Genomic DNA, 24,004 nt, shown 5'->3' with positions numbered 1-24,004 from the left:
CTAAAGAGGACCCTAATAAGGGAAAGACACAGATAAGTTATTGTTATACAAGATATGGTGTACATGGTCATAATACAAGAAGTTGTACTAATCTTGTAGCTGAACCTAAAGCTCAAAAAAGAAAGATATACATGATATCACATTTGTATCGTTTATTAATGTTATTGTTCTAATACCAATTTCATTTGTGTTATTAATTTTGAGTTGTATTTTTAGAGAAAACAAAAAAAATTAAGGACCAATTGCATCTGGAACTTCAACCCAAGAACCACTTGTTTCTAGAACTTCAACATAAGAGCCTAATGCACTTGTAACTACAACCCAAGAACCACCGGTTTCTGGAACTTCAACACAAGAACCAAGTGATATTGATCCTGATTTTGAAATGCATGTCGCATATCTTGATACATCATTCGAGGCAATACAAACTCAACAAAATCTGAATGATGTAACATCTGATTATGTTCCCACTGCTCCACCTGCACCTGTTCCTACTATTGCACATGATTAGGGCTGTATTTGGGAATGCGGATCCGAGAACCGGACCGGGATCCGAACCGCTGGAACTGGTCCAATGGACCGACCGAAACAGTGAACGGGACAGTAATGGATAAAAAAATATCCGAATCCAAAATGAAGAACCGGACCAAATATCCAATGAGTAACCGAAAGTAAAAATATAAATATCTTTGGTACATCATTTCCTCACTTTTTCCCACTCCCTCTCTCTCATTCACTCTCAGACTCCTCTGGTCCTCTCCTCCCTCTCTCACTCACGTGTCTCTCTTCCTCTCCTCCTCCCATGTCTCTACCTCAGCCACCTCCGACGGCCTCCTCTTCCCCTCCTTGTCTCCGATGATAACTCCTCATCCTCACACACTAGTTATTGTTTTTACTTCTTCTTGAATCGTGATTTCGTGTATCTGTTTCAGAGAGATATCTTGGAGTATCTTCTTCGTATAACTGTAATGTATTCAATCTTTTTGTATTGTTATATTTCACATAAATTTCATGCTATTTACCATGTTTGCATGTTAGGTTTGATGGTTCGTTCTATAGTATGTTGCTGTTTTGCCCTATTTTGTTTTGCCCTAATTTGTTTTGACCTAAACTTTTTATAAATGAAATGCATGTTACAATTTTGACCTAAGTTTTGCCTATTTCAATTTTTAAGTTTGATTAAGATTAATAAATCGTTAGGTTTTTCTTATACTGAGTTTTTTTGATTCATAAATCATAATAAAGCTCGATTAGGTTTTCTTATACTGTTCTAAATAAAGTTCGGCTTCTATTGTTGAGTTTTGTTACAGTTTACTATTATATTATTGTTTAATTCTTTGTATTTTCTTCCATGTCGTTTCAAGATTCATCATTGACTCCTCCAACAATGGTGGATGATCTTATTGATATTGAGTTGTTGCTTGGTGACATCGGGGAAGAGGAGACAACGGATGGAGGTAATTTAGAGATTAGTGAGTTGATGGATATGGAGGTTCCAGTTCCGAGTGATACAACTACTCAAACCAACCCCACTGATAATACTATTACTCAGACCCCTACTCAAAATACTACAAACACAAACACTGATGCTTCAACCCCTCAAGTTGCCGCCCAAGCTCAGAGTTCCCAGAGTCAGAGAAATGCTGATGGTAGAGCTCCTCGTCCAAAAAAATCTGCTGTTCATTCTGAATTGGTGCTGATTGTAGGTCCAGATGGCATTAAGAAGTGGAAGTGCAGATGGTGTGGAAAGCTTTACACATATGATGCAAAGTGGAAGAGTACCTCTAATGGTAAGAAACATTTAGATGCTTGTATTCAGAGAAGGTTAAGGTTGAAAGGAAATAATGAGAAAGAGTTTGCTCAGTCTAGATTAAACATAGGTGATAATACTCCTAGTTTAGCTACTTGGACATATAATCATGCTAGGGTTAGAGAAATTGCAGCACACATGATTCTAGGTAATGAATTTCCTTTTTCTGTTATGGAAGGTGTTATTTTTAATGAGTTTCTAAAAGAGATTTATCCATGGTACAAAAAGATTACTAGGCAACAGGTTAAGTTTGATTGTGAGACATTTTATGAGGCTGAGAGAATTAAAATGAAAAGATCTATGGCTTTGATTAATAGGGTCAGTCTCACAACTGACTTGTGGTGGTCTGGTGAACAGAGGATAGGCTATATGACTGTGACTGGTCATTTCATTGATTCAAAATGGCAGCTTCATAAAAGAGTTTTATCTTTTAAGAATGTGCCACCACCACATTCTGGAGAGGTTTTGTACAGGGAATTGATAAAGGTAATGGATGATTGGGGAATAAGGGATAAGGTAGCATCTATTTCTGTTGATAATGCCAGTGCCAATGATAATTGCATTGCTAGGTTGAAGAGGGATTATTCTGGTAGGAGCAATTTACCCTTAGGTGGTAAGTTATTTCATGTAAGGTGTTGTGCACACATCTTAAATCTGTTGGTGCAGGATGGGCTTGATATGATTAAGGTGTCTGTTGATAAGATAAGAAATGGTGTCAAATACTTGCTCAATTCTGAAACAAGATGCAAATCATTCAAAAAGATTGTTGATGAGTTGCAACTTGAAGGCAGAATGCAAGTGTTGGATACAAAGACTAGGTGGAACTCAACTTGGTTGATGTTGTCTACTGCATACCATTACAGAGAAGTGTGGCCTAGATATGCTGAGGAAAATGGTGCATTTCTCAGTTTTTTGCCTGATGCAAATGATTGGGAAGATGTTCATGATATTTGCAAGTTTTTGGAGGTTTTTGCTGATGTGACATCAATTATTAGTGGCACATCTTATCCTACTGCTAATCTGTTTTTGTCTGAGCTTTACAGAGTGAAGGTTTTACTTGATAATCCTTCAAGAATCTCACATAATCCTCAGTTGCAGGCCCTTGCTAGTGAAATGAAGTTGAAATATGACAAGTATTGGTTAGAGTCCAATACATTGATTTCTATTGGTGCAGTTCTTGATCCAAGGTATGAACATCTTAGCATATGATGTATGATTATTATCTGAGGCATGATTAAAATTCTCTGATCTTGATATGAATGATTATTATCTGATGCATGATTGGTATCCTGTTATTGATATGTATAGTAGTGAGTTGTGACTTAATTGTGTCTTATTAAGTTGCCTTGCTGCTGGTTGTGGTTTAATAGTGCCTACTGCCTGCCTATGATGTAATCTTTTCTGGAATTGTATGAATTATTTATGATTACCTGAGGCATATGATGGATCCTATAATCCTGTTCTTGATAGGCTCATTTAAGTTGCCTTGCTGGTTGTGGACTTGTGGTTTAATAGTGCCTATGATGAAATCTTTTCTTGAATTGTATGAATTATGAATTATGATTACCTGAGGCCTAAGATGGATTGTTTTGTTGATATGCATATTAGTGAGTTGTGACTTAATAGTGCCTATTTTCTCATTTAAGTTGCCTTGCTAGTTGTGGTTTAATAGTGCCTATGATGACATGTTTTCTTGATCTGTATTATTAGAATTCAAGATTCTGAGGCCTATTCTGTTACCTCTTGGTGACTTTAGTTGGGTTTGTGGCCTATTCTGTTACCTCATTAGTTGTTAATGCTGCCAATGATGAACAATAATTCTGAGGTCATTAATTGTTAATGTTGCCTTTCCTAATGAATTATTCTGAGGCCATTGTTGTTACCTTATACTTTATTTTATGCAATAGGTATAAGATGATCTTCATCAAATGGGCATACCCCTTTTTGTATCCAAATCCCACTCAATCAGATACATATCAACAACAGTTGTCTGAAAATTTAAGTACCCTCTTCCAATTGTATCAAGATTCCTATGGAACCAATGACTCCTACTGCTGCATCTGAATCTCCAGAAGTAGGATCTACTTCTGGATTGGGAAGGAGGAACTTTGAAATGTTTTTAGAAACTGTTGTGGGTAATAATTCCAAATCTGACCCTGAATTATATTTTGAGGAGCCTCCTTTGAAAGTTCCCCCTAATGCTAAATTTGATGTTTTAACTTGGTGGATGGGAAATGAGGCCAAATATCCTGTTCTTAGTAAATTGGCAAAGGATATCCTAACTGTTCCAGTTACTACTGTTGCTTCAGAAGCAACTTTTAGTGCTGGGAAAAGGATTATTGATCCGAAAAGATCTTCTATGAAAACTAAGACAGTTGAAATGGTGCTTTGTGGAGGTGATTGGGTGAAGGAGAAATATGGAATAAAGAAGGGGTGCACTGCTTCTATTGTAAGTTTATTTTTCATGTCTTCTTTCAATTCTAACTAATAGATGTTTATTATTATTCTATCTTAACTAATACTTTTCAAATTTGTGTTGTAGCTTGAGGAGCCACAAGATGAACCTTTGACATATCATTTTGGTGAAGATTTGGGTGTTTCATTTACTGCTGCTGCAACTTGAAGTTGAATACAATGCCAATGATGAGATTGTTCTGAGGCATTATGAAATGTAATGATCTTTTGAGTTTCTTTTGACTTATCATTTTGAAATGCTGCTGCTGGTTGTCATTTTGAAACCTCATGTATTTTTGATACAATTATCTTTGGTAGCCTCTTACCAAAACATCAATATTTGTCTTGGTATATTATATAAGTTGGAATATTATATAAGTGATTATGAAATGCTGCTGCTTGTTAATTTCACATGTAAAATTATTAGTTTCATTTCATGTACAGTTTGGAAACCCATAAATAAACATGAAATTTCATTAATTTTTTTTTGTGTATCGGGTGGTCCGGTTACCCGATCAACAACAACGTTCCGGTTTCAGTTATTTTATTAAAAAAGATATAATTCGGTTCGGTCTTCGGTTACCCGAAATTGTTGGATCGGTTTCGGTCCAAAAATTTAACCATCACTGTGCTGGACCGGTCCCGGTTTACCCGGATAAGTTTTCGGTCCATGAAGCGGGATATCATTTATCCGGACCGAACCGGACCGATAACAGCCCTACACATGATTCTAATATATCTCTTTTTTTGTACTTGACTATAATTTTCCTGCTCATGTTAAACATGAGGTACCTACTTATGATATACATCAAGCAGTTATTTTTGCATTAGTGAGAACTCCTGAAGTTCTTAAACCAGTTAATTTTCTGCAAATTGCTACACATGTTTAAATCACATTGTTTATAAGATTCCCTCTGATACTTTATTTCATTTTTAAGCAGAAAAAGCAAAGCAAATTTTTTGAGGAAGTTGGACTTGAATGTGAGGAGAAGCGATAGTACAATAGTTCTAAAATATAAAAACCTCAAGGGAGAAGGAAGTGATCCAACACAACCTATGACTCTATAGACATGAAGTTTCTTAGTGATGTATTTGAGATTATGTTATGTAATTTGAGACAAATTTAATTCTGTTTGGGACCTTTATGTTATGTAATTAGAAACCTATTGGTTATGCATTTTGATACAAATTCATGTTATTTGATGACAAGAACATATGCCTTTTGGGTGTATATGTATTTTGGTTATGTTAGACAAGTTCAATTTGTGACTTTCTACCTATACAGGTTTTGCAATTCTTGTTATCTCAATTCATTCAGGTCTTTCATTAATGTACAAGGACGAAAATCAAAATAAACCCAAACTTATAGGGATAAAAACCAATTGCACACTAATTTTAAATTATTACATTCAAACATTTCACATTCATCAAGTAGACACCTTTGAATGCAATTTGTGCATCACGTACATAACATTACTCTAATTCTTGCAAAATCTTCAACTTCATTCATTAATGAACCATTACTGGGACGACAGTCATAAACTCCTAGACTTACAGGGACAAAATATAAAAAATACATGTCCCAATTAGTACATTCAAAACCATTATACAAACATCAAGTACAAATCTTTCAGTATAAAAAGAACAATATCCAAGAGACAATCAATATAAACTTAAGAAACTTGACCTTGTTCCTTTCAATGTCAAACTTCATCTTTATCTCTTCATTTTTTCCTACATTCAGAGTCTTTCATAATGCTTGTTAAGTCCTTCATAATCTCTAAGCAATTGCAAGCGATTGGGATTCTGGGTTCACTTGGTTTGTTCCGAACATATGGGGGATGACCGTGAAGTTCATCATCCCATATGAAGAGCTAACAACTACTCACTGCCTACGGATTTGAATAATGAAAATTAACATAACCAGGTGAACAATCTATAATGAATAAGTTAAAGTCAAACTTACCCCCGAATTTGCACATTTCCAATATCTCATTTTAGGGTTTTCATTGGAATTGGACATAAACATCCAATAAAAATAACATCTAATTATCTTTGCATCCAACTTACCTTCTCGGGGCCTGTAAGACATTGCTTCAGTTGGACATCCCCAAATGTGTAGGTGCCTGATGCTGGGATTCTTCCCAGTCCCTAGCTCATAAGTGGTCTTAGCTACTACTTTACTATGTACTCTATTAAGGAAATAAATTGCGGCCTGTAACGCCTTTTCCCCAAAGTGACTCTAGAAGAGAAGAATGACTAATCATACTCCTCACCATATCTTTAAGAGTCAAGTTCCTTCGTTCTGTAACTCAATTAATGTTGGGTACCCGACTTGAGGCTTTTACGATTATGAGATACCCATCGTTGGTGTTGGATCCGCTGCGTCCCTTAGAGGTGATTCCTCCAAACTTTCCTCGGGTCCGTGATAGACTTTCTCTCAAATTTTGGTGAGACCCGGACGAAGGTGCACCTGGAGCGTTCAAGCCCATAATGTCGCTCGACTGTGGGCGATATAAAGCTCGACCGACCTCAGATTTGCAAATCTGAATTTGAAGGTGTCCACCGGCTGGCTTTCCCCATCGCTTGAGGTTGATGTCCCCAATTGACCGGGACTTCCCCGAATGAGATTTCCATCTGAAACTTCTATTAGCGTCATTCTGAAGTGGCTCGAAATCGACATAATTGCTTGTTCGGTGTTACATCGGAGTTTGGTGGATCCAAACAATGCAGATTTGAAATTTCAACTTTTTGCGACTTCGATTTCTTCACCAGAGATCTCTTAGGAGCTAAGATCCGAGGATCAATTGTGGAATCCTATAAATCCTAGGAATTCGAAGTCGATTCCCACAACTGATGCCATTGTTCCATTGCGAAAACTACGGCGGAGTGGAGCTTTTGATGCATTGCGTCGACGCGACACCGTTAATCGAAGGTTGTGATCATGATGCTTTTTGAACCACAAGTTTCGGGCTTGGTGCAATGTCGTTAACCAGTGTTTGGTGTCTTCGATACAGTTAACCTAAATGGAATACGGGCATGGTTAACACTCAAATGCCTAAGTTAGTTTGGGGTTCAAGATACTGATTGTAAAAGTGGTGATTATAGTCTGCGTACCAGAGAACCATTTATCTTGAGCTTGGCGGACTATGCTACATAATGAGTCTCGTGCTATTGGTCTTTAGTCGGTGGGAGCAGTGGATCTCGAGTCTTTGACCGACACGAAACAATATATTTATATAGTTTTTTTAAAAAATAGACATTTATATTAAAATTATTTAAACAAAATTAAATATAATGCAAGTATAATTAAGTGAATGAGATAATTTTCTTCAAATAATTTTTCTTTATAAGCACATGTTAAAAATTAAATGTAAAAATATTTTTCTTCAAAATTACATTGCTTTTATTAAATATTTTAAATTAATTTTTATTACAATTTACCATACAAACCTTTTATTTATAAGGTCAATTTATTTTGTCGCATTGAAATTGAAAAGTTAGTATTTCTGTGAGTAGAATCGGTTACCGACTTACCCGTAGTTTACTGAAATGAAATCGGGATCGACACGTTTCATGGGGATACAGTGATACACATGTGACGCAAACATTATCCAAAATATATATATAAATACTCAAACAACCAATATTGAATTTAATTCATTTTTTACTTTGTTTCGCGTGCAGTAGGGCCAGACACTGATTGGGTAATGGGCGGTGGAGGATCCATGAGGACGGTATCCAAACTCGCCGGCATCGGCGTCGCTAGGTCAGGCTTCAGAGGAACATCGGCTCCGTACCCGGTCGAACACTCGGTTCGCAACGCATCGCAAACGTCATCGCCAACCAGGCTTTCAACGCAGGGAGCGAAAGGCGCTGAGGTGAAGCCACTGCATACGGCGGTGTCTGGGGATTTGTCTGACTGGGAATTCGCCGATGAAGGCGATCTGTTCATGACCGGCGGAGAGCCTACGCCAAGAGTGGTGTTCGGCGATGTCCCGACCTTTAAGGAAGCGCAGGAAGCAACCGCTGAATTGAAGGAAGCTATTGATCAGTAAATTGCTTTCTTTTCTTTCATAAATTCACTCTCAATTTCATGAATTTCTGTTTTTCAATTTCAATTTTGAAGTCTTCGTTTTAATTTAGGGTTTTGTATTGTTGAGTATTTCACTCTTATGCTGTTTGTGTTAGTTTCTTTTGGTTGATAATAGCAATCAAAGGGTTTTAAGCTGAATTAAGTTTCCTTCTATTTTTGATCAAAAAAAGATTAGATATTGATAATAAGTTATAAACAAAGTAGCTTCTATAATAAGCTGTTTATTTTCCTGTGATTTATGCTAGGTTTTGTCTAACATCAGTGAAAATCAGATTTTTTTTTTCTTCTGGTGGATTATGTTGTATATGCTGTTACTTATCTCTATTGTAATGGTATTATGTATTTTTTTTCTTCAGAATTTACCTTTCATCTGGTAATTCTCAATGTGAGGGTTCATCTCCTGGTAGTGAAGTCTCTGTTGTGTCTCCTGCTGCTAAGGAAATAGGGACAAAATCTTGTCTTGTTGAGGCTATTTCAAGTCCTTCAGTGCCCAAGCATGCCATTCATGCTTTTCAATTGCTCAGCACAAGTCCTGAGGCCCAGGTAATATACCGTTATTTTCATTTCTAGATAAGAACTTGTTAATATCATACAATTAGAAATTTAGCAATCTTGTTTGTAATGTGTAATATATCTAAATATGTTTATTTAGTCATGGCTTGGAATCATTTGTTGAATTGATATTATTTACTTAAATTTTCCCTTAACCAGACTGTTGTGCAATCTATTGCCTGTGACCCTAATATCTGGAGTGCTGTCATGCAAAACCCTGCAGTCACTAGTTTCTTCCAATCTCAGCTAGCAGGTAATCACTACCTAACTGGTCTCTTATTTTCCATGCCCTTATTTTTTTGGTCAAGCTAGTATTTCACCATTTAAAGGTGAATAAGTGGGATGTTGCGGTTCAAACCTGCGCCCCTTCACAGCGGGAAATCACGCCCTTTATATTTACCTTTTTTGGTTTCTTTTATCTTTTGTGCTGAATTTTCATGCAAACTGTGTTGCAATGGTTGATTTTTGCAGCAGTGGAGTCATCAAATGATGCTATTTTTGCTGGTTCTGAAACTGTAGAAACTCCTGAAAAAGAGGAGGGAAAAGCCTTTGATTTTATGAGTATTCTGCAGAATTTGAAGCTTACCGTTACTGAAATGGTAAGCAGAATGTCCAATTTCTTTCATAACATATTCCCAACAGCTGAGAAAGACAAATCTTCAACCGATGGTGGTTTCATGGATTATAAAAATTTGATGGGAGGAAGTTTCATGGGATTGGCAGTTATGGTCATAATGGTTGTACTAATGAAGAGAGTTTAAACATTCACTAGGAAAAACTACTATCTGTCGAGTTTTCTTGTCGTTTTAAATGCTTGTATATGTGAAATACATTTGAAGCAACAACTTATGAAATTTGGAGCTAGTACTCCTTTGTGTACTTCTCTTAACATTTGATGTTAGCTAGCTATAGTAATTATTATTATTTTTTTAGATCTGCAAGCTATTTGAGAATTTTTAAATAGGTTTTTAAACTAAAAGTGTTTGTACATACAATTTTAAACTATAGTAGGTTTTTATATAGGTTTTTAAACTGAATTAATTTTTTGCTTGTTTGTAATTGTATCTTTTATTAGCAAAGTCTAATGGAAGGATCTAATTTTTTTTAAAAAAGTAATATTTGTTTAGAGATTTGATTACAACATTTATAAATTTAGGATCTATTGCTCAAAATATTACACTCAGTTTCATAAAAAAATTACTTATTTGAATTTGTTTTAAAACAAGGGTTAAATATGTTTTAGGTCTTTTTAAATATAGTCAATTTTGTTTTTAAAAGGTTTTTTTTTTTTTTAAATGGTTCTCTTAAATTTTTTCGTTCTCTTAAAATATTTCTATTAATTTCTATTAATAGAAATTGACGTGGCACGCTATCTGACTAGCGTGATAAAATGTGTTATGTTATGTGGCTAAGTTCATACTTTTTCTTAGCTAAATTCTAAGCTAATCTATATCAAATTCAAAAATCAAAACATTTACTTTGTCCATGATTCATCATTATTTTTCCTGAACAATTTTTTATCAAAAATCAAAACATTTACCATATTGTCCATGATTCATCATTATTCTGCCTGAACAATTTTTATCATATATTTTATACTCAATCTGGAAATAGTCAGAAATTGATTAAACTTTTGACTTTTTTTTCTCCATGAATAATTAATATATTTGATTTATATAAATAAATAAATAATGTTTTTGCTTGTAATAATTTTTTTCATCTCAGTGCTCAGAAAAAATGCAGAGGGGCTTTAGTAATTTTGTTTTGATTTTATTTGTTTTTATGAAATTTAAGATTAGAGTTGTATGCACAATGTATGATAGATATGGGAAATATCTATAAATGTTCAGATATAAGATAGATATGAGAAATATCTATAAATGTTCATATATAAGATAGATATGAGAAATATTATGATAGAACAAAAATTTAGATTTCCAATCAAGTTTTCAATTGAGGATACATATGTATTCTTAATATACCTGCATCAAACCAAAATAAAAAAAAAATGTAGCAGAACATTCTCTTCCCAGTAACCATTTGCACAATTAGCTCTAAAGTCACCTCCCAGCACCTCAACGGACGGACTGATAGAGTGAAACTGGAAATGCACTACATAAATCCAAACTTCTTGGACATAAAATGATGAAATCACTGTAGTTCAAAAGACCATCCAAATTTTCATCATGCAACTCCTTGAACGCTATACACCACTATAGAAACAAACCAATATAAAAAAAAAATTAATTGCATGCATGCTAGACATAGTAATACTATAGTAATACTAGTAGAATAAATATGAAAAAATAAATTAGATCTCCTGGATAGCACACCGTTGTTGTTAATATTGTCAATTGAAAAATGTTTATTAATAAGAAAAAAAAAATAAGAAAAGTAAGAATAAATCTCAACTATTCTTTATCACAACCACCCCATGATCCCTATTAAAAAGAAAATTTATTTTATAATAAATTTAAAATTATCTATTAAATTAATGACACATGTACATTCTTGTGTTTCTTACTCAAAATCTTTCGTATTAAATAGCGTTACCGTTGTCAATTTGTTTCACTTCAATCAGCATATTGACACGCGTCAGATGGGTTTTCAAGGTAAAGCTGAAGCCAGATGGATCAGTTGGTAAACACAAAGCGAGGCTAGTGGCAAGAAGTTTTCTTCAGAAACCTGGGTTAGATTACTTTGAGGTGTTTGCTCCTGTAGCTAGACATGAAACAATCAGACTGGTGATTGCTTTAGCTGCAAACAGAGGTTGGTCCTTGTTGCATCTGGATGTAAAGTCTGCATTTCTGAACGGTCCATTACAAGAGGAGGTATACGTGTCACAACCCCCTGGCTTTATGAAAAAGAATCAGGAAGGGATGATGTACAAATTACATAAAGCTCTGTATGGATTGAAGCAAGCACCCAGAGCTTGGAATTTGAAAATTGATTCATTTTTCAAGAAGCAAGGGTTTCAGAAGTGTGAGATGGAATATGGAGTTTATGTGCAACATTCTGGAAGCAATATGATTCTGTTGTGTCTGTATGTTGATGACATATTGCTTACAGGGAGTTGTCCAAAAGATCTGATGAAGTTCAAGAAGGTGGTGATGGATGAGTTTGAGATTACAGACCTTGGGAAAATGTCATATTTTCTAAGGATGGAGATTCTGTACTCAGAAGATGGTATCATTCTGCATCAGCTGAAGTATGAGTTATAACTTCTGAAGAAATTCAAGCTGGAGAATTGCAAAGCTGCTGTTACACCGTCAGAAACGAATTAGAAGTTGGACTCTGACTCTGAAGGTGAAGATGTTGATGCTACGATCTTCAAACAGCTGGTGGGTTCTCTGAGGTATTTGTGTAATACCAGGCCTGATATATGCTATGCAGTTGGATTGGTTAGTAGGTTCATGAGTAAACCTAAGTGGTCCCATTATCAAGCTGCTGTCAGAATCTTGAGGTATGTCAAGGGAATGTAACACCCCAATTCTACCCAAATCATTTAGGCAAGAAAATATCAGAGTATTAAAATTTCATACAACACAATTAGGATGTTACACTAAGTAACCAAACAAACACCTTGAAAACAAACGGACATCACCGATGCCAAAAGCATACACACCTGCCAATAACATGATACATAACACACGAAAGATATGAACATATATATATATATACGTATAGCTCTCACTCTCAAAGAGGAGTTTTCCAAAATAAAGTGTTTACGATACGCAATGGCACGTTATCACATATACATGTTCAAAAGAGTCATATACAAATAAATAACAACAGACTCCCGACTACCCAGTGTTACATATCAGAGCGACCGACAAGACCAACTGGAGAACTACCTCTTCCAAAAGACTCCCAAAGCGGCTAATCTGCAGGATGCCACTCAAGCATCAAATCAGCAGAAGGGTGAGAATATAATTCATAATGAAAGCATGACAATTATAGTAATGCCAACAAGTATCATCAATAATCACACAACAAAGTAATCCACTAAGTCAACCACAATCAATATATAAGTAATGCGACACATGAATGGTAACATAAATTATAAAAACTGACGATGATGAATGAGACTCGACTATGCATATGCATGTGGTACCAAATCCGGAGTAAAACTCCTCCTTGTCATTATGACAAATACACCTTTGCCGAGCATTATGCTGGGACTTCTTTCCCTCAGGAAAATACACCTTTGTCGAGCAGTAAGCTACGACTAAATGTCATCGAGCATTTAGCCCCCACTGATGACCTCTTGCCACTCGGGCAAATACACCTTTTTACCGAGAATTAAGCCCCCACTGGTAATAATTGCCAATTCAGGCCACCTGTTAATAGCATTCCGCCATTAACGTAATGAAATGTTATGCTGTGCAAATATATGACTCTATTACACGACAACAACATCATCAACAATATAACACGGTCACATACTCACGTTACACCGTTTATATTCTATCCAAAAGGATACATCACCAATTAATAACATCGTTATTAATTATATCACACCATAATTACCACACAGGCATTAATAAGCACACAGCACACATTCACCGTCAAAACATACTAGCCACATCGGCATAAATGATCGCATAATTGCATCTCATCAATTAATATTGGCCATTGGCCCACAACTCCATCAATACATCATTAACAAGTTGTAATAACAACATTTCAACAATGATAATACATCGTTTTCATAACAACAATTACTTGCCATAAGGCCACACATCATGTTAATAACAAACAACCAAACATCGTCACATATCAAGAATGAACATTCATTAATACATAACACATATGAACATGATCTCATGTTATCGACAACTAATCACATACCTCGTACCAATACGATAACATTCACACAACACATCATCATGATTTATCATGCACTAGTTCACAAAACCATTTATGAAAATCAACCACCCACTACTACATCCTACATCATTAACAATTACCACCAAGCACTAGGATTATTTACCAATCATATCGCGTATATAAACAATTATGTGTTTTCATCAACAACACCTCATAACTAATTAATAACAAGCTAACCAAGCATATACTATCATATAGAACATTCAACTAGCTTCCTAACACTTCGAACGGCGTACGAAACGGAGCTACGGATCAAAAGTTACAAGGTTTCAAAGTTTGGAAAATTGAACATACTACACAACTCATCACTTGATCCTAATAAAAATAATGGGATACTACATCCTATGAATCATTTCATTAAATCATAGTATAGTTCATTGCGTTAGCTTTCCAACGCTTCGAACGACGACAAAATCGGAGTTATGGTTCAAGAGTTACGAAGTTTCAAAGTTTTGGAAAAACAGAAAATGCTGTTGTCCGCTTCAGCTCCGCTCAGCGGACCTTCGCAGAGATTTTTCTGCAAAAGAACCTCCGCTCAGCGGACCCACCTCCGCTCAGCGGACCTGCGTAAACCCAGAAAAAACCAGAACGAACCAGAACGGTTCCAACCCTCTTATACCCACCAAAACCACTCCAAAATATCATTATAACACCAATACAACACATACAAACCATAGAAACAACCTAACATCAAACTTTTCATGGTTGATTCATCAATCTATCTCAAAACCTAACATTTTATCTAAACTCAATCAAGCCATAGAAATGGAAAACAAACATGATCAATCACCATAACACAACAAGGATATCATTTAATCATCATACAATCATTCTCAAACAAACTTAGATCAAACAAAGACCACACAAGAAAATTGTGGAAATTGGAACAAGAAGAACAAGAACAAGAACAAAACTATAAGAATCATACATCCAAGATAAATTAGATTCACCCCCTTACCTTGCTATTGTGACGATCGGCAATCGATTCGGTTGAGAATCCTCCACTTTCTCTTGTTTTTCCTCTTTGCTCTTCTTCTTCCTCTCTTCTCTTCTTTCTTTCCTTTTTCTTTCCATCCTCTTTCCTTTCTCACAAATATCTCCTTCTTATAAGGAAAATATTTATCCCGCGGAAATGACCAAAATGCCCCTACGCTCAAATATCGTTCAAACGCCCCAAAACGCGAAATATTACCTTAATGATATTTCTAGTACCAAAAATATGAAAACCTTCAATTAAATATTAGTCCTCCATCCCGAACTAATACCGACTGAAACGACTCCAAAAACGGTAAAATTCCAATAGATGTCACAAACGTCCAAATTAATCATATACTTATTTTCCGGGCGTTACAGGGAACTCTGAAGTTTAGCATATTGTTTCCTTCTGGGAGAAAGGAAGAATCAGAGTTATTGAGTTATTTTGACTCTGATTGGTGTGGAGACAGAGTTGATAGAAGGAGTACTTTTGGATATTTGTTTATGTTTCTGGGAAGTCCCATTTCTTGGAGTTCCAAGAAGCAAGTTGTTGTTGCTCTATCAACCTGTGAAGCTGAGTACATCGCAGGCGCTGTAGCTGCATGTCAAGCTGTGTGGCTTCTGAACTTATTAGAAGATCTGAAGATTAAAGTGAAGAAGCCTCTGAAGCTGATGATTGATAACAAGTCTGCAATCAATCTTGCCAAGAATTCGGTGTTACACGGAAGAAGCAAGCATATTGAGACTAAGTATCATTTCTTGAGAAGCCAAGTCCAGAATGGAACATTAGAAGTTGTGCACTGTAGCACCCAGAAGAAAATGGCAGATGTTCTGACGAAGGCGATCAAGACGGATCAATTTCTGCTCTTAAGGGATGGAATTGGCGTTGTCAGCTTTGATTGAAGAATATGAATTAAGGGAAGGTATTGAAGAGTAATTCAATATTCAGAAGATGAACATCAGAAGTTCTGATGTGGGTTGATCTTCTGATAGTTACTCAAAAGATAGTGTTGACCAGAAGATGTTACCTTCTAGGTCCTATTAGCTTAGCTGTTTAGTAGTAAGAGTTCTTTAGTATTTTGTAGTACTGTACTGTTTGTACCTTAAACTTGTTCACTAAGTTTAGTCTGTTAGGGCTTAGGTGGCAATTTTCTTTTGTATAAATAGCCTTGTAGTAGCTATCATTTATTAACAACGCAAGTAGAATATACAATATTATTCTCTCATTATTCTTTGCGCCGTTATTCTCTTTGTCATCATCTTTATTCATTGTGCACCAACAGGTTCCAAAAATGAATTTTCTTAGACATTTTGAAAATATATTTTTAAAATAAATTTAATTATAAAATTAGAGAATATTTCAAAATTAAAATAAAAAATGTATGTTTAGAATGTCTTCGAAGATATATCTTTAAAATCTAATATATTATTAATACAAAAGGTACATTAAGAAATCCCCTTTTTTTTATGAGTAAATAATGAAAAAACTATACTTTTCTCCCTAGAAGTATGGGCCAAAGTGTTTGTCATGTACCAGTCCTAAGGCCATCTACAACGGTAAGGTAATACCGTGTCGTACGCCAGCTGTACGAAAAAAGTTTAAAAATTGTATTCCGCCAGCTAAGCGCATGTGATGATGGAAAGCAACGGTACTTTCTATTAAAATAATAATATAACTAAAATCTCTTTTTCTTTTTAATTTTTTCTTTCTAACGGTACTCTATTCAACGGCTCTTTTTCATTTTATTTTTTTTTTATAATTTATTTGGTTATAAATAGAAGCAAATGTTAGTCATATTTTATCTCATAAATTTATTCTTTACTCATAGTATTTTAATTTTTCTCTCACAATTTCTTCTTATTAGCCTTCAATTGATCATATATTTTACCAATTTTTTCATCTTCTTAGTTCAAATTATTATTGTTAAGGGCAAATGGACCCTAATCAATATAATTTTCAACAATCTATGTTCCATCTCATGCAAAATCAGCAAAATTCCAATCCGCAAAATTCTCAATTTCCCCCACCGCCAATAAACTCTACCGTATTTTTTCCGCCACCAAACAACCCAAATATTTATTTTAGACCACAGATAAATACTCATGGGGTGAATTTTTCTCATCATGAACCCGAAACACCAAATGGGTTTATGTCTGAACGCCAAGTTCCACAATTTTCAACTCAAGTTGGTATTGAAAATACTACAATTGAAAAAAACAAAGGCGTTCTGTTAAAAAAAAACCTCGAGAGGTATTCACAAGGGAAGAGGATACACTTCTTATGCAATCATGGCTCAATGTTTCAAAGGATCCAATTGTGGGAGTTGATCAAAAAGTTGATAGCTTTTGGTTAAGAATCACCGATAATTATAACCAATATCGTGGGCAGTCACGAGAAAAGCTACAAGGCCAATTAAAATCTCGATGGCATCGAATAAATGGTTGTGTTCAAAAATTTGCTGGGTGTTACAAACAAGCTGTTCATGGAAAAAAAAGTGGGGCATCAGAGAAAGATATCTTAATCAATGCGCATGCTTTTTATGAACAAGATGAAGGTGCACCATTCAATCTTGAGTATGCATGGCGGCTTTTAAAAGATGAACCTAAATGGATGGGAGCATTCACCGAAAATTCTTCAAAGAGAACAAAGAATTCTGCTAGTGGTTCATACACGGCATCGCTAAACTCAGAGACACCTTCAAGTTATGAGTTAAACTCATCATCTCCAATGGAGCGTCCAATGGGACAAAAGGCGGCAAAACGAAAAGGTAAGGCAAAGGAAAATGCAAATTCAACTGAACCTCCTTCTAGTGTTATTTCCGATACAAGGAATAAAAGAATGGAAGTAATGGAAAATCTAGCACGACTTAAGGAGGAAGAAAACAAATTAGTCAAGGAAAAGATGGAGTTTGAGGCAATGCAATTCATAATGTCAGACACTTCTAAGATGAATGATAGTCAACGTGAATTTCATGAGAAACGTTGTAATAACCTAAAAGAAAAATATGGATGGTAATAATATGCAATGTTCTAGTATTTATTATATTTAAATATTATGTAGTACTTGTTATGTATCAACGACTATTGTAATAAGATGCAATGTTCTAGTATTTTTTATATTTTAATATTATTCAAACTAGCCGTTATTCAAACTAGCCGTTATTCAAACTAGCCGTTATTCAAACTAGTTGTTATTCAAACTAGCCTTATATATACTCTCATTCTTTTCACACTCTTCTATCATTTTTCTATCACACTTCTATCATCATTCTCTCACTCTTCTATCATTTTTCTATCACCATTCTCTCGCTTCAATGGATTCAAACAATTCAAACAACCTCAACAAACTTTTTTGGGAGGTGATTGAAGAAGAACTTATGGACAACACAGATGAAGAACTATTGTTGTCAATGCTCGAGAAGGAACGTCAATCTAGAAGTTCATCAAGGCGAAAAAGAAGATCAGTGATAGATCGGAATCGTGAAGAAGGACATATACGATTATTCAACGACTACTTCTCAGAAAATCCAGTATACACGGATGCTCAATTTCGTAGAAGGTTCAGAATGCATAGGCATTTGTTTCTTCGAATTGTAGAAACCCTTGGAAATCATGATGAATATTTTCAAATGAGGGTCGATGCAACTGGTAAAATGGGTCTTTCACCATTGCAGAAGTGCACTTCTGCTATTCGTATGTTGGCATATGGATCTTCTGCTGACATTGTAGACGAATATGTTCGAATTGGTGAAAGCACTGCAATTGAGTGCTTAGAGAGATTCGTAAGGGGCGTGAATGAGGTATTTGGGGCTGAGTATTTGAGAAGGCCTAATAACAATGATGTTGAGCATCTTTTACAAATGGGGGAGTCACGTGGATTTCCAGGCATGCTAGGTTCCATTGATTGTATGCATTGGGAATGGAAGAATTGTCCTGTTTCATGGAAAGGACAATTTTGTCGAGGCGATCATGGTAAACCCACGACCATGCTTGAAGCAGTAGCATCACAAGACTTATGGATTTGGCATGCATTTTTTGGTATTGCAGGTTCAAACAATGACATTAATGTGCTAAACCAATCTAATGTGTTTAACGATATTTTGGAAGGACGTGCTGCTACTGTGCAATATACAATCAATGGGAATCCATATAATATGGGGTATTATTTAGCGGATGGTATATATCCCGAGTGGGCTACATTTGTCAAGACCATTTCAATGCCGCAAGGAGAAAAGAGAAAACTATTTGCACAACACCAAGAATCAGCTAGAAAGGATGTGGAACGTGCATTTGGAGTGCTTCAATCTCGATTTGCAATAGTACGTGGTCCAGCACGTGCTTGGCACATGGAAACCCTCAAGCATACCATATATGCTTGCATCATATTGCACAACATGATTGTCGAAGACGAACGACACGCATATGGAGGTGATTTTGATTACTGTTACGATAATGCAGGTAGCAACAACTCAACGACTGAAACATTTAGCGGTCCTCATCCGAATCTTGCAACAAGACTACGAAGAAGAGCAACTCTTCGTGAAAAACAAGTTCATCGCCAACTTCAAGGAGATCTAGTCGAACATATTTGGGAACGTTTTGGACATGGGGACGATGAAAATTAAATTTGAGTAATTATGTTATGTAATTTATTTTTATTGTTTTTAATTATATGTCATGCATTTGAGATTAATTTAAATTATAATTTTAAATTTTATGTTTAATTTTATTTATTTTATATTAATTTAAATTTAAATAATTTAAATTATTATTTTAAATCAAATAAAATTTAGTATGAATAAAATATTATTATACAAAGTAAAATTGTGGGACCCAATATGAGTTCTTTAAAATTATACCATTGGAGTGAAAATTAGAGTGAGTTGCTTCAAGATGATGTGGACTAATGGGTCCCACAAAGAACCAAACAATGGGTTGCACCATTGGAGATGCTCTAACAATTTTCGTTTGCATTGTACCATATGGATAAGTGATGTTGATACTTGATAGGTGCAACGTTTACAGAAGCTTCCTCCATGCTTTGAAGTTTTGGCTTCATTTGTGCATCAAGTGCCAAAATAGCACCGTCCAAAATGATATTCCCAAACTTACAATAAAATCTCCTAATAAAACAAACAACTTGGAGGGTGATAGTGTTAAATGCAATTGGATGAATAGATAATTTATTTATTTGTTTGTATAGATTGGTCAAATATGATACTAGCTAGCTAGTAGTTTACAATGCATTAATAAACTAAAATAAGTGGAATATCGAATAAAAATTATTTGTCTAGTATACTTGAGAATCAAATAGCAAAGACCAAATCTTTATCTGTATTACAAATTATTTTTTTCAAATATATTTTGATTTTCTCTCTTTAATTTATGATAGATCTTATTTAGTTAACATGAATTCTGTTACCGACTACTTGTTAAATGAAGAGGGAAGATGAAGGAAAAGAGGTATAAAAAATTAGTTCTAAGCCAATGTCTTTGGACATAAAGGAAAGGATCATAATCGAGAAAGTGGTGGACGAGACAACAATGAAGAAATTAATGGTTTTCAAGACACAAACAACTAGGCTACACGATTGAGAAAGGTTTAGAAATTCTTGCTAAAGATAATCTTCTAAATATAAAGAGGCAAACACTTGAATTCGGTGAAAATTGTCAAGCAAGAAAGCAACACAAAGTGTCTTTTCAAAGATCAGATAATGCAAGAAGAAATCAAATTCTAAACCATGTTCTGCTCAGAGCATCTGAAAGGTCCCTTGGTGGCCATAAATCAGTGTTTTAAAAACCGGACCGGACCGGTCGGTCGGACCGGTCGAACCGGGAACCGGCCTGGTAACCGGTTTGGTTCAATAGTCAGATCGGGTATACCATCAAACCGGTGGGAACCGGAAAAACCAGGAAAACCGGAAAACCGGCGGTTTAATTGCTTTTTTTCTGTTTTATTTTTAAACTTTTTTTTTAACATTTGTTTTAAACTTTTTTTTTAATTTTTTTTTAATATATTTAGTAGTGTATTACTTAAATAGCATTCTCACATAGTTTTTTTCGTTAGTGACAAATCAAAAACTTTATTGTCTATTTGTTATCTTTGCTAATAAATTTTGTTAAATAGCATAAACATATTAAATTTTATTTGATTTTCTTTTTAGGAGGATCCTATTTTGAATTAAATTTGGTACACATTGGAGTTATTTTGTTATAAACTATTCAATTAGATTATGTTGTAATTAGACTTTTTTTGGAATTAGACTTTGTAATTTTTTACTATTTTGTTATGTGTGATACCTTTGTTTAAAATTTGAATTTAAGTTATGAAATTGTGAATTTATGATATGATATTTTTAAAAAATTTAAAAGCTAGTTATATTTTTTTAGAGACTGAATCATCCGGTTCGACCGGTTTTATACCTATATAATGATAGGTCTATTCAACCGAATTATCCGATTTAATTCGATTTGGTCGTGCGGTTCGACCAGTGACCCAGTATCCTCACCGGTTCAATGACCGGTCCGGTTTTTAAAACACTGTCATAAATACTTAGTTACTTTCATTGAAGATCACTCAAGGAAGGTTTGGCAGTCAACAAAAATATAATTGATATGCATATCCCTAAATCACAGGTTTATTTCATTTGCATTAGGGTAAAAATAGTAGAACAAGGACTTTGCAAGAACAAAACTAGAAAGCAAATAAATCAAAATATTAATAACAATAAGAAAGCAAAATACATAAGTTGGTATTGAAGCTGAAGGTCACAAGATAACTTTCTCTAAAGGAAATTTAACTTCTAAATTCTCAGTTTACTTGAACAAGTATTCTATAAGGTTCTTATCTACCTATGCAAGCCACTTTAATCAACTAATGCCAAGAAGACTAAAACACTGTTTTAAAATCTGTAAATGAAATTCTGAAATAACATATTAACTAAACAAAAGAAACTAATGGCAAGAGTTTGTTTGCAAGTTGGTATTTGGAGGGTTTTGGTGGGAAAGGTTTTGGAGGTTGCGTCTATACTTTGATATGTGTTTGATATTTTAAAATACAATATGATTATATATGCTAATGTATTACATTACTTTTGGAGAAAGCCATGGACAGAAATTGAAAGAAGATTTGGCTTGAATTTGGTTGTCCAAGCTTTCTCGAATATCAACTTGGTTCCTTGGAGGATCAAATCTAGATTGCTTAATTGCATTGCTTTCACTAATTCTATAGATTTTATGGTCACTCACATTTGAGGGCAATGCTTGTGCAGATACTCTTGCCAACATTGGTCTTAATTGTAGATCACTCTCTTGGTTTAATTTTGTTCATAGTAATATAGCAAAAGATTATTTAGGCTAAGACTTTAAACTTTTCTCTTAAAGAATCTTGGTTTGGCCCCCCTTGTGATCTTGTGCTTTTGTTTAATATCATTTTCTCTTTTGGATTTTAAAAAAGGGAATGAAGCCAACAACTGCACACCAGCAAGAACCGGTCAACATATGTCAACAAATGGACACCTCTCATGTTTAACAACAAAAATCAACTCCAATGAAGGGCACTCTAGTGCAGAGGAAACAAGATACAATACAATAAATTAGCACTCAAGCGCGGGAAATAAAGGTGTCATACCCCAAAATTTGCCCCATCTACTTCACTTACAAAGATTCAAAGACTAGGGTTCCAGTCAAGCTACATTCCTAGTCAAGAGCCTTCTAAGGCTAGGGTTTGAGATTCCTCTAAAGAAGGATCAATGAGATAAGGCTCCTAATCAAGGGTATATGGTTTATAGTGATCTAATTTAACCCCATGGGAAAAGTCAAAGCATCATTCCAAAAGTTACCTGCTCAAACAGTCACAAGATCTGCAATCAACTGATTCAAATCCAAAATCAAGGCATGATCCAAACTTCTAACCATTGCTCACACAACAAGTATGGGGATGTATATCCATCATTTGATCAAAGCTTGATCATGATTCCATTAAAAGAAACTCAGAGATGAACAAATACAAAAAGGTTCAAATTAGGGTTTCTTTAGGAGAAAGTCAACCCAACTTTGACTGGGCATAACTTTCACATGGAACATCAAAAATTCCCCACTCAAAGCCTATTTTGAAGGAAATTGGATTCTCTACAACTTTGTGTCTCACAAGCCAAGGCCAAAAATGCTTCATTTAAGAGATACAAGGCAAAAGATTACAGGTCATTTCCAGGCATCCTTCAGAAACAGTTTTTTTCCAAAGAAGATATGATCAAGATAAAAGCTTCAAATGAAAAATATATTCCAAAGGGGCTTGTAGAGGACACTTTGAGGTTTCTGAAAAGTATTAGATCTCCCTCATAGCTTAAAAATTGAAGGAGATATGCTTGATCAAAGTCAGGTGATTTTGAGGGACCAAATGTGAAAAAAGGAGGGTTCAAAAGTGAAATTCTTACAAATGGGCCTACATTTTATGACCCAAACTTGGTCCACAAGCTATCCAAAACATATGCCATGAATTATATCATTTTATTTGATTTTACATAATTTTATTTCATTTAAAATTAATTTTTAGTGATTTAAATTAAATGAAAAATCAAATATTTGGTAGAAAATATGTTTTGATTATTTTTTAATCAATGTTAATGACAAAATATATTACTAATTTCGTGGTAATTGGATTAGGGAAGGATAAAATCAAATTTAGACCAAAATAGTAACTTAAGATTCAAGAAACTAAATCAAATATTCAAATATGGCAAGATTGGATTCATTGAGTTTTGGGCTCTCCTTTTTAACCTAATCCACTCTAGTATAAGTAAGGAGCATAAGGGATCGAATCAGGGGTTGGAAATCGAGAGGAGGCAGAGCTGCAAGAACACAAAAAAATCCACCAAGAACGTGAATTCGGTTTGGGACAATTCGCGACTTACAAGAAGTTCTAAAGGTTGCAAAAGGTCCCTGGGATTGTTCTGAAGCTGTGAGGATCATTACTCTGCTTCAACACCCCCAGAAATATCTCATATTCGCCCAGGTAAGTCCTTCTGAAAATCTCTTCGATCTGAACAATATAGGCATCCTCATTGAAATTTGATTGCATAATCTTGCCTGTTTTAATGCCATGAACGTTTCTGGATGACTGGTTTGCTGTTTTCATGCTTCGTTTGTGTGTCGCCATTAACGCCGTTTTGAGCTATTAGGGTTTCAGTTTAGGGCTTTTCTGTAGGAGTTAAATTAGGGCTAATTGA

The 24,004-nt window shown here is 34.9% G+C and overlaps 4 protein-coding genes across 4 annotated transcripts; all 4 read left to right on the top strand.

Moving 5' to 3' along the window:
- The first annotated feature begins 1,351 nt into the window (after positions 1-1,351).
- Positions 1,352-3,019, top strand: LOC131605406 (zinc finger BED domain-containing protein RICESLEEPER 2-like). The gene has a single exon (XM_058877763.1). The coding sequence runs from the start codon at positions 1,352-1,354 to the stop codon at positions 3,017-3,019; it is 1,668 nt and encodes a 555-aa protein (XP_058733746.1).
- Positions 3,020-7,918: 4,899 nt separating this feature from the next.
- Positions 7,919-9,791, top strand: LOC131607300 (uncharacterized). Its single transcript, XM_058879314.1, has 4 exons — positions 7,919-8,318; positions 8,717-8,903; positions 9,072-9,165; positions 9,384-9,791. Exons 1-4 carry the CDS (start codon positions 7,975-7,977, stop codon positions 9,671-9,673), a joined length of 915 nt encoding a protein of 304 aa, XP_058735297.1. The 5' UTR covers positions 7,919-7,974; the 3' UTR covers positions 9,674-9,791.
- Positions 9,792-16,711: 6,920 nt separating this feature from the next.
- Positions 16,712-17,793, top strand: LOC131607299 (glutathione S-transferase T2-like). The gene is made up of 2 exons (XM_058879312.1): positions 16,712-17,002; positions 17,086-17,793. Exons 1-2 carry the CDS (start codon positions 16,712-16,714, stop codon positions 17,791-17,793), a joined length of 999 nt encoding a protein of 332 aa, XP_058735295.1.
- A 298-nt stretch (positions 17,794-18,091) lies between these two features.
- On the top strand, positions 18,092-19,402 carry LOC131605405 (uncharacterized). The gene has a single exon (XM_058877762.1). It carries the CDS (start codon positions 18,092-18,094, stop codon positions 19,400-19,402), a length of 1,311 nt encoding a protein of 436 aa, XP_058733745.1.
- Positions 19,403-24,004: the final 4,602 nt, after the last annotated feature.

This window comes from Vicia villosa, linkage group LG5 (genome assembly GCF_029867415.1).
Source record: "Vicia villosa cultivar HV-30 ecotype Madison, WI linkage group LG5, Vvil1.0, whole genome shotgun sequence".
Classification (NCBI taxonomy): domain Eukaryota; kingdom Viridiplantae; phylum Streptophyta; class Magnoliopsida; order Fabales; family Fabaceae; genus Vicia; species Vicia villosa.
The sequence above is the reverse complement of the archived record's forward strand: the minus strand, read 5'-3'. Positions and strand labels throughout refer to the sequence as shown.

What these genes read in the sequence shown, in the direction of transcription:
- LOC131605406 (XM_058877763.1), top strand. Translation starts at nt 1,352, where the DNA reads ATGTCGTTTCAAGATTCATCATTGACTCCTCCAACAATGGTGGATGAT.
- LOC131607300 (XM_058879314.1), top strand. Translation starts at nt 7,975, where the DNA reads ATGGGCGGTGGAGGATCCATGAGGACGGTATCCAAACTCGCCGGCATC. An exon ending in TTGAAGGAAGCTATTGATCA is followed by an intron (nt 8,319 to 8,716) that starts GTAAATTGCTTT and finishes TTTTTTCTTCAG; the next exon opens with AATTTACCTTTCATCTGGTA. An exon ending in GCACAAGTCCTGAGGCCCAG is followed by an intron (nt 8,904 to 9,071) that starts GTAATATACCGT and finishes TCCCTTAACCAG; the next exon opens with ACTGTTGTGCAATCTATTGC.
- LOC131607299 (XM_058879312.1), top strand. Translation starts at nt 16,712, where the DNA reads ATGGACCCTAATCAATATAATTTTCAACAATCTATGTTCCATCTCATG. An exon ending in CAATTGAAAAAAACAAAGGC is followed by an intron (nt 17,003 to 17,085) that starts GTTCTGTTAAAA and finishes AATGTTTCAAAG; the next exon opens with GATCCAATTGTGGGAGTTGA.
- LOC131605405 (XM_058877762.1), top strand. Translation starts at nt 18,092, where the DNA reads ATGGATTCAAACAATTCAAACAACCTCAACAAACTTTTTTGGGAGGTG.